General features: G+C 43.7%; 1 protein-coding gene across 1 annotated transcript in view; it reads right to left on the minus strand.

The window, feature by feature from the left end:
* Positions 1-8,441: 8,441 nt before the first annotated feature.
* LOC143133162 (transmembrane protein 182-like) overlaps positions 8,442-10,000 on the minus strand; it is a 9,844-nt gene continuing 8,285 nt past the window's right edge. The window contains exon 5 of the mRNA XM_076292932.1: positions 8,442-9,708. Coding sequence (XP_076149047.1) covers positions 9,488-9,708 — 221 coding nt within the window. The 3' untranslated portion in view covers positions 8,442-9,487. The remainder of the gene's footprint in view (positions 9,709-10,000) is intronic.

The following is a 10,000-nucleotide window of genomic DNA, read 5'->3' on the forward strand; positions in this document are numbered from 1 at the left end:
AAGGCAAGAGTTGTGGCCTCTCCAAACATAATCTGCCGTCACCGGGGCTGCCGTGCGGCTTTTAATTACGACTGGTAAGTCATTTCGGGGAAATATAAATGCGTACACGCAAGCCTACACGCTGGACCCTCTCTCTTACCTGACCTCCCCCACCTCAACCCTCCACCCCCCCCCCCCTCTTCACTCTACCTCTCCCCTGAGCCTTGAGACCAGGCTACTGATCTCCACCGGTGGATGAAAGCATGAGGATACGGCTGGACTATGGAGAACAGGGGAAGATGTCATGCTGCGAGTTCTCTTTAAGGTGTGTTTTCCGGAGGTAATGTATAGACCGGCTAGTCCGGGAAACTCCTTCATGGTGTCCAGCGCTCTGTTTCTGTTTGTGAGAGTGGTCGTCTGCCTGTACTCCACACACTGGTCTCTCCCCCCACCCACCTTATTTGTCTTTTTTCCTCTGTATCAGTCAAAACATTTTTTTTTAAACACATATCCGATTTTTACATTATCTGTCCTTCCCATCAGTACAACCTCCAGATGTGCACAACTTGGGCAGCCGTGGCCCACTTGGGCAGCCGTGGCCCACTGGTTAGCACTCTGGATTTGTAACCGGAGGGTTGCCGGTTCGAGCCCCGACCAGTGGGCCGCGGCTGAAGTGCCCTTGAGCAAGGCACCTAACCCCTCACTGCTCCCCGAGCGCCGCTGCTGTTTGTGTTTCACTAATTCACTGATTGGGTTAAATGCAGAGACCAAATTTCCCTCACGGGATCAAAAAAGTATATATACTTATACTTATACTTATACTTATACTAACTCACACAGAGGGATGGCAAAACCTCGAGGCAGATTTTGGCAGTTGAGGGTGACCAGGTATGGGGTTAATTTTACTCAGGTCACTCCTCGCAGCCTTTGCTCCCCCGGAATGCTGAATTGGTGGCCCTCCGTCACTTGGACGTGCAAACGACTTCCCCTCGATTAATGAGGTGTGCGCAACCCACGGCACTACAGTTTGAACGCCATGGAAAAAAACAGGTGGGAGGTGGTAGAGAGGGGAAAAATACTCCTTTTTTTTCTTTGTTAAACGGTTGGAAAGAGCATGAGCGTGTGTTTTAGGTACACCCTCAGAGGTCGTACAGGCATCCCACAAGTACAGCGACAGGGCAACTTTCATCAGTCAGCTGAACGAGGCCTGAAGAGCCGTTAGTCATAACAAGGGCGGTCATTTCCATACAAATGCAGTTCTGCTTTGATTTTTTTTCCCTAAAAAAAGAAAGTGAGGGAGAAAGAAGTGATGGAGCTATTAGAGAGGGAAGTGGTGGTGGCAGTGTCTACCTAACACTGGAAAATTACTCAATTCATTACATGCGCAGAGTTACATTATCACCCCGCTATTTCTCCTCCTCTGTTCCACGCACGTCGATGCTATTTAAGTGCAAATGATATCGGTCCTCTTTGTGGATACACACAGACATGCACGCACACACACACACACACACACACACACACACCAGTAGATATATGGCTGGCGCGTGTGCTGGAGGTGTGTGTGCATACCTAGCAGCGGACGCGGGGAAGGTAATTACTCCTAGGTGGAAGTCAGTCCAGAGTAGACGGGGCCCACTGTGCTAGCGCAGCCCCAGAAAGGGAGCTAATGAGCTGGGGATCATGGTGGGTTTGCTGCCTGGCCCTGCACCAAGACCTCCAGGTTTTAAATAAAAAAAGACTCTCTCCCTCTCGAGCTGCAGTGGAGGTTCTGCCGCTGCCGCTCCAGAAGTCCTCTTGAGAAGTCCGATGCTCAGCGCTTCTGCAGTAGAGGCCTTATACCGCTCAAACCCGGCCTCTCAACACCAACGTCCTTTTTTACCCCCTTTCTCCATCCATGTTTTTTTTGTTCTCTTTCACCGCCATGTCACCAGAGTTTTTAACCCACACTACGGCCATGTGTGCAGCTGTGTGTGTGTGTGTGTGTGTGTGTGTGTGTGTGTGTGTGTGTGTGTGTGTGTGTGTGTGTGTGTGTGTGTGCGGGTGTGTGTTTTGTTCAGTTTACACACCTGGTTGAGTGATGTGCCAATGGAATAAAAATACTGCCCTGGTCTTCCTTCAACAGTAGTATGTGTGCAGTCTAATGAGAGTCCTCCCCCCCCCCCCACACGCCTCATTCCTCCTTGTTTTTTTTCCTGCCGTTCTTTGCCGCGCTCCTCTGGCTGCTGTACGACACATCCGTTACTCTGTGATTTTAAGAGCCCCGGGCTGATTTCTCGGGGGTGTTGAGCGCTCGGTGACGCGGTTGATGGTTTGTCAGTGGAGGGGGCAAAGGGGCGAGAGGGTATTTATGTCTTACTTCCCCCAGTTGAGAAAGGAGAGCAGGAAATGGAGAGATTGACGTGTTACATGTGAGTTAATATTTACTCGCGCACAAACACCATAAAATAAGATTAACTCCTGCTGCCTTCAACCGGGCAGCTAAAATGGCTTCCTGTTTTTTGTCAGGTGTGTGGTTGTATATTGTGTTTGATTGAATATAATGGAGAGTTATCAACAACTGAGGAGATTTTAAAAAAGGGTGTGATGGATCAATTCTATGCCTTGAGGAGGACATTATGTGACATTATGTGATTTTTTATCCTGTTATGTTTGAAAATGTAAATTGACATGTAAATTGCTGCATAACTTAGAATATAGAATAGAACAACAAACGATTGTTAAATAAATAACCTGAAGTTGTAAAAACTGTGGCAACATGTGCCTGTTTAATTCCTTTAGCAAATACAAATTCTCTCAGAGTTGAATGAAGAGCTCCCTACCCTTATGTCATCACCGACAAAGACTATAATTATCAGGGAATAATAAAAATAAAAAAACCTTGCAAAATGCAGGTGGTTTGTATGTAAATCAGAAAGCTAACAGGTGGGGATAGACTTCATTTCAGGAATAAGACTGGATGAGACTGGATGTGGATGGGGACATACAGGACTGATAATTATTTAAGACAAAAGCCAAAGGGAACTTTTCTCTGGGATGGGATTTTCTTACTTATGCTAAAACAGCACCAGGTGTGTGTGTGTGTGTGTGTGTGTGTGTACACACACTTAGATGAGACAGATTTAGCTTATTTAGGCTGGACTACCATTAGTCATAGATGTTTTGGTTTTACAATGCTGTTGCCAATAGAACATTTTAACTTTGGCCTTTAGGTCATGATGTGGTCATCTTCTTATAGGGCACAAGTGCATGATCCTCCACAAACTATCCACTGCCAGGCCCGCGCCATACTGTTTACCTCATCTGTGAGTGTGATGATGTGTCTGAATAAGATCTGTTGATAGTCACAAAAGTATCATACCATCAACATTACGTTTCACTAGTTTCAATGACTTGAAAAGCCTATATCTAAATATGTCACTGTCTGAATGTCACATTGTCTCATGTTTTTTTTATTTTTTTTATTTTAGCAATTAATGTTATGTTATTAAAGGAGAAGGTGGAGGCTAGATGTTTGCTATATAGCATATTCCCAATGTAGGCAAAAGTTAAGCAAATAGGTTAACAGCATAGGCTGCCAGCAGCAACTTTAACGGTGTGGCCAAACGCATAGGCCTACCTCTGAACCCCACCAGCTCAGCTCAGGGAGTCATCAAGCATAGGTGAGGTAAGCAGTGTGGATACATTGTCAGGACGAATAATTTCTCCATTTGCTTAGCCTTTGTGTTCTTGGGCCGCTGTGTGAGACAGCAGCTCTTAATGGTCTACAAAGTTACTGGAAATTATTACAATAAATTATTATTACGCCTACTTCAACAAATTTTTGACATTTTATCGTTTGGGGGTATTTGCCCTAAGAACTTATGAGAGGGGTGTTAATTCCTTATAGTTCTTACATGACGTGCCATATTTGATCATTTCCAAAACTGTGTAATGTTTTAATGTGTCCAATCGACCTAACTCGTGGGCACCACCGAATTATGCAACACGCCTGGGGCGACTGTGTGGGCCTTCATGCTTGGCTGTTCTTGGACGCGCCTTTAAATTTAACCACAAATTTGGGATCCTACCTCACCGTTGGCAGCCTCCTACGTGTATTCCTATGGGAAGTGTCCACGCTCCATGAAACGGGTACCTACTGCAAGCCCACTTTATCAACAGTGAGCATCAGAGGGTGTAGTAGATCCTAGAGGGAGAAAGGAGGGTTTTGTAATTCGTTGGAGCAATAGGGCCCTCTAGTGGTAGATTTAGAGAGCACAAACAACTTCACAAAATTACTTTCTTCTGTCACGATGGCTGTGATACTGTAGTAGACCTAAACGACTTCGTTTCTGAATAGTTTCCTAAATAGTAAATACAAACGTTTATACTTTTATGAAAACAACATGAGAATAATGATAATTTAACATTATTTTTATTTATTTTTTTTACCATGAACATTAAACTCTAAATCATACAAAACTGGAGGCCCAAAAGACTAGAGGGAGAGAAAGTGGCCATCACTATTAGACTTGACAGTCATCCATGGAGCTCTGAGCCGCAGCTATCTGGAGCTGATCTTCTGCCTGCCCGACTGTGGAGAGGTGAAGATTACAGCACCTGTCACTGCTCTGACAGCTCCTGCCTCAGGCTAAACGGCACTGACACCCCGGTCAAGGACTGTGCGCTAGCGGCAAAAGCACTGCCGGCTATTTTGTGCATCTGGAGCAGCTTTTGAGGAGGACGACGGAGAGCTGTCAGTTGTGAATATAGCCCCCAGGGCTCTACCACTAGTTATTAAGCTCCACTCAAAATATTTCCCTTCAAAATCAATTTTACCAGGTGACCTACTACATTGGTGATAGGCTACGTCAGGGGTGGGCAAACTTTTTGGCTCAAGGGCCACATTGGGTTTTGAAAACAACCCCCCCAGGACACACGCATAAAAAAATACATTTTTTATAGCCTATAATTTAGTATGAAAAGTATTTGCTTTAAAATATGAATTGCTTAAAAATACTGCTAATTTTATGCTGTTTAACAAATGTATAAATTGTGCACTGTCGCTTTAAGACAGTCGCTTTAATTCACATTTATTTCTCAATTATCTTCTGCCTGCTCCGCTATGGCTAGTGCTGTACCTACGGTTGGGCCCTCTCACAGTTTTTAAATGGTCAGTAGTGGGAACTACTGTTGCCTTCATGATTTCATTTTAAAACTTTCTTATAAGGAGATATCAATTATCAACAATCACAAGCCAGCTGGAACCTGCGGCTCTCTCTCCCTCTCGTGAGTGCAGACGCGTTCCCAATTAAATGGATTGCATAATGTTCACGTTAGATCTGCTGCAAAGGAGATAACTAAGAGTTAACTTAGTTTAACATGATGTTATCTCTATTTAACATGATGTTTTGACATTGACATTGTAAACGTTATCTAAGGAGAGTGAAAAGCAGTTTGCAGTAAAGCTAACCAACGTCGTCTCTATCGCAGGAAAAAAATAGCGAGCAGCCTGATAACTAAATGAAATGCTCGGCGGGCCGGATGAAAGTGCTTGGCGGGCCGGATTCGGCCCGCGGGCCGCAGTTTGCCCACCCCTGGCTACGTCCACAAGCCGTGCCTGTGTGCTTAAACAACCCCCCAAATTAGCTTCGGCTCCTCTAGCCAACTGCTTCACTTGTTCACCTGGTATAGGCTAAACTTTGCAGGTATTCAGAAGATAGACTAGGCCTAGCCTATTCTGTAAAAACTATTTAGCCTAGGCTACATATTCATCAAACAGTGTCGTCAATCGTCTCCATTATTAACGGATAGCATGGGTAGGCCTATACAAGGTCAAAACAGGCCAAGTATCAAAACAATGCTAACTATTATTACCTTACATGTTTACGCACACCTTCGGCCACTTAGCCTCTAGCTTTCTCCGTTCGTATGGATGTGGGTGACCGAGCAAGCACCCTTGGCCGAAAGCTCTAACGACAAATGTGTTTACGCGCGGGCGTCTCGTGAGTGTGCATATGTATGGGCCGCGAGGTGCATCGAGTGCCTGTTAGAAGCTGCTCTTCAGCTCGCTATTAGAATGCCTTTCATCCCTTGCCTGACAAGGGGGTTTGATCGCTGAGTACTTTGAAGGAAATGTTTTTTTTAATGTGAGGATAAAAGACGGTAGGTTGTGGTTTTGAATAGTTAATCCAGTTCAACGCAGTCTTCATTTTAGTTCTGTTGTGATGTTATATTGTTAGAGTAACACTATCAAAAAAGCCCTTACCCCCCCCCCCCCTCCTCCTCTCTCTCTCTCTCTCTCTCACACACACACACACACACAACCCCCCCCCCACACACACACACACATACACACAGGGACAGCTTTTTATTTTCTGTAATTTTGTCCCTGTCTGGGTCATCTCCTTGTTTAAATGCTTAGGCTTGTTCACAGCTTCAGACCCAACAGGGATCCAAGGATCTAAAAGCATACAAAGTTTGCTTTCTTCTGCACACACTTATGGTCAGATTTTCTTTTTTTATTATTATTGATCAAGACTATTTCGAAATAGTCTCCCCTCCTGGCACTGGATTATATAACCACTGTAGGCCTAAAATAATTCTTATTTTAATCACCAAAACTACTCATTGCACCAATAATTGTATAACATCCTTATTGCATAAATCACTAAACTTCAACCCTCAGAGAAACATTTAGTCCTCCCTCAAACAATGATTCTCAGGGCCAGAAAGTTCAAAGCTGATTGCATAAGTCCTGACACTAAATAAACTGCATTATTTTTTTACCCAAAGTAGCTTATGAAATAAAGCACAGAATAGGCACAAAGCCCTATAAAAGTAAATATTTCATGATAAAATTAGATATTTGTGATGACTGTTTGAACCACACACATAATGTTTCACAAGCTTATTGACTTTACCCGTGCGTGCCACATTTGGGCCTAGGTGTCCATGGAGACCCGGGTTCGGGTCTGTCCTGCGGTCATGTCCTGATCCCACCCTGTGTCTCTTTCTGAATTGCTTCTTCTCTCTACTGTTCTATATACTCTCAAAAACCTCAAAAATATACACTTCAAAATAGGTTGATATAGAAGTTTACGTTGCTCAGACCCTCAAGCCGTCAGTCAGTATAACACCAGTCACCACAGGCAACAGCTCGCTGCATGACTTGACAAGGTTCTGTTCTTGGTGGTAATGCTTCAGCCAGTGACTCATACTTGTACCACATGCAACCTGAAATCCCAAATGTTTCAGGTGCAAAGGCCAAAGTAAACACAACTCATTCCTTTAGCTCAGCCAGTCAGCTCTGCACTGACAGCCTTTCATGCTCCTGTCATGTTATGTGCCGCCACACCTCGTCACTCAGGTCCGATGGGACGGAGCTGGCTCCGTGGACTGTAGTGTACTGTAGCTTACACTATGAAGCCAGGCATCCACTGAACCACTTTTATATTTGTATCCCTGTATCATTTGCATTGCACTGCGTTTTACTCAACTAATGCCTGTTGTAGGCCTATGGTTTTGGTAATGAGGATAACTGACATTTATTTGCTTGATTTGTGTATTACAGTAATTAGGTGTTTTTCAGCTTTCTCAATCAGTATTTTCTTTTTTTATGTGTGTGTGTGTATCTATCTCAACTACTGGCAAGACTTTACCCTCCAAGCTCATCAGCGGGAGAGGGGTCATTGTCTACGTGTGTGTGTGTGCACACGTGCACCTGTTTGTGCACTGTTGTGTGTGTTTGTGTTCAAGAGAGAGAATGTGCAGTGTAACAGTGTGCAGCGAAGACTGAGCAAAAAGCTGGGGAAGCTATAAGCTGACATCAAGCAACCAAGCGTGTTCTGAATGAACAAAAGACAAATGTCCGGAGAACCAAATACAGTGTTTTTATTCAACAGGCTCTCTCTCCCTCCCTCTCTCTCTCTCTCCCTCTCTCTCTCTCTCCCTCCCTCTCTCTCTCTTAGTAGAGATGAGCTCATCCAGAGAGTTGAGCAGGAGGGGTGTGCTCTGATATGCAAATGACAAAGATGAGTGTCACAAGCGCCCTCTGTCACAAACATACTCACTCACAAACACACACACATACACACACACTGTAGTCCTTTACACATACAATGTGTGTGTGTGTGTGTGTGTGTGTCTGAGACAGGTGGCGCTACTCTACTGTACCCCACAGAGCCCAGACTCCTGCAGATGTTCATTCATCAAAGTCCTGCAGGCTTTTGATCTCATTTCAATCAGAGTGGTAAGGGGGAGGAGGTGGACTTGTTATTCTCTCTCTCTCTCTTTCTCTCTCTCTCTCTACACACAGTCTTTTTATTGTGTGGTTGAATGGGCGCACTGATCATTCTGTATCATTTATCTTACATAGTATAAACATTTGCGTGTGTGTGTCTGTGTCTCTATGAAAGAAAGAATGTGATTGTGTATGAGTGAGTGTGCGCTCCCTGTGTTGATCCAAGTACTTCCTGTAAATCGTCTTTATTGTGGAAAGATCCCATTTTGCACAACATTTTATTTTTATTTTAAGTAGTACATTCAATCTAACAAGAACACAACATTTTAATGAATTACTAATCAGTTTACTCTGTTTTTACAGTGATCAATCCACCTTAGAAAGAATGGCAATTATCATAGTTATAATAACATCACAAAAATAATAGAGTCTGTTTTCATAATAAACAATGTAACCCATTGTATCCCATATATAGCAATAATTATGTGTGGTAATATTCCATATTGTGTTGTATTTCCTCCCATATGCATCTATATTCCAAAAAAGTGCATTTAAGCCAAAGAAAACACAGATTTCAGAGATTGTTTTCCAGGGACATGCCAATCATAAAGAGGTTGTTGGAAGTGCAGATCACAACATTAATTTTCTATAGAATTCTGTAATATTTTCTTTTTTCCCAAAGGACTATATTGTAGGCTCGGCGTGATTTTTCCTTTTAACAAACAGTTTGTTTAATGTTCCGTATAAAACATTTCAAGAACCCAAGAGGAACGTAAACAATGTGCTTTGGCTTTGAATGGGCAGACGTTGTGCAGAGTCACATCCCTACTGAGCTAAGTGTGCCTCTAATACAGAACGTCTATTGTTTGTTTTTGAATGGGCTCAGCAACTGAAAAACTCAGAGACGCAGCAACATGGTGTCTTTGTTCCAGGGCCCCCTTGTGTGTCGCACGTTCTTACATAACACCAAGCCTCTTTCTGCAGGACACTCTCAGTCATCTTAGCTCAGTCCCCTCCTGTGTCTCTCTCTCTCTCTCTTAGGTCTCATTTCAATCAAGCCATCTTGCTGCGAAACACATCCAGTGGAGTCGACGAGTGGAATTTGGACGCAAAATAATTAGCAATAATAATTAATAATTAGTCTCCCAAGTGTTGCCCTAGTATTCCCCCCTTGTCATATTTCTCTCCCTACTTGTAAGAAAAAACTTGTAAAAAAAAAAACACACACACATTTGTATGGTATTAAAAATCGTACTATATGTGCTATTGTCACAAGCTATGATAATCTCATTTCGCCCTCTGTAGACACACGCCTATAGAGAAGAAGAGCAGGCCGGAGAGGAGTGCCAGGGGGATGCCGGCCGCCGCCACCATGAACGACCAGCCATAGTGGGCCACGGGCTGGACGTCGGGGCAGTCCAGCCCCCGGTCCTGGAGGATATAGCCGCGCATGTCCACCAGCTCCTTCCACAGCACAAACAACAATACCAGGACCAGGAAGAGACAGGCTGTAAGATGGAGAGAGAGAGAAAGAGAGAGAGAGAGAGAGAAATGTAACAGTGTCTTTGATGAATTTCCACATCCTCAGTGACAATCAGTGTTGTTATGATTCAAATTGATTAAAACTGCATTTAATTATGACTCAAGAGTCGATCACACAGATGAAGTACTGACATTCTGAGGATATACGTCCAGTTTAGGTCAGTATAGGCTTGTTAGGGCATTGAAAACAGTCACATCAGTCAATCAGTTGATCAGTAAGCAATATACCGTGATTAAATCTTTAGAAATTTTTAGAGG

This window comes from Alosa pseudoharengus, unplaced genomic scaffold (assembly GCF_046254945.1).
Source record: "Alosa pseudoharengus isolate Yale_2024_CS ecotype anadromous, Long Island Sound unplaced genomic scaffold, YU_APseudo_1.1 YU_APseudo_1.1_scf_19, whole genome shotgun sequence".
Classification (NCBI taxonomy): domain Eukaryota; kingdom Metazoa; phylum Chordata; class Actinopteri; order Clupeiformes; family Clupeidae; genus Alosa; species Alosa pseudoharengus.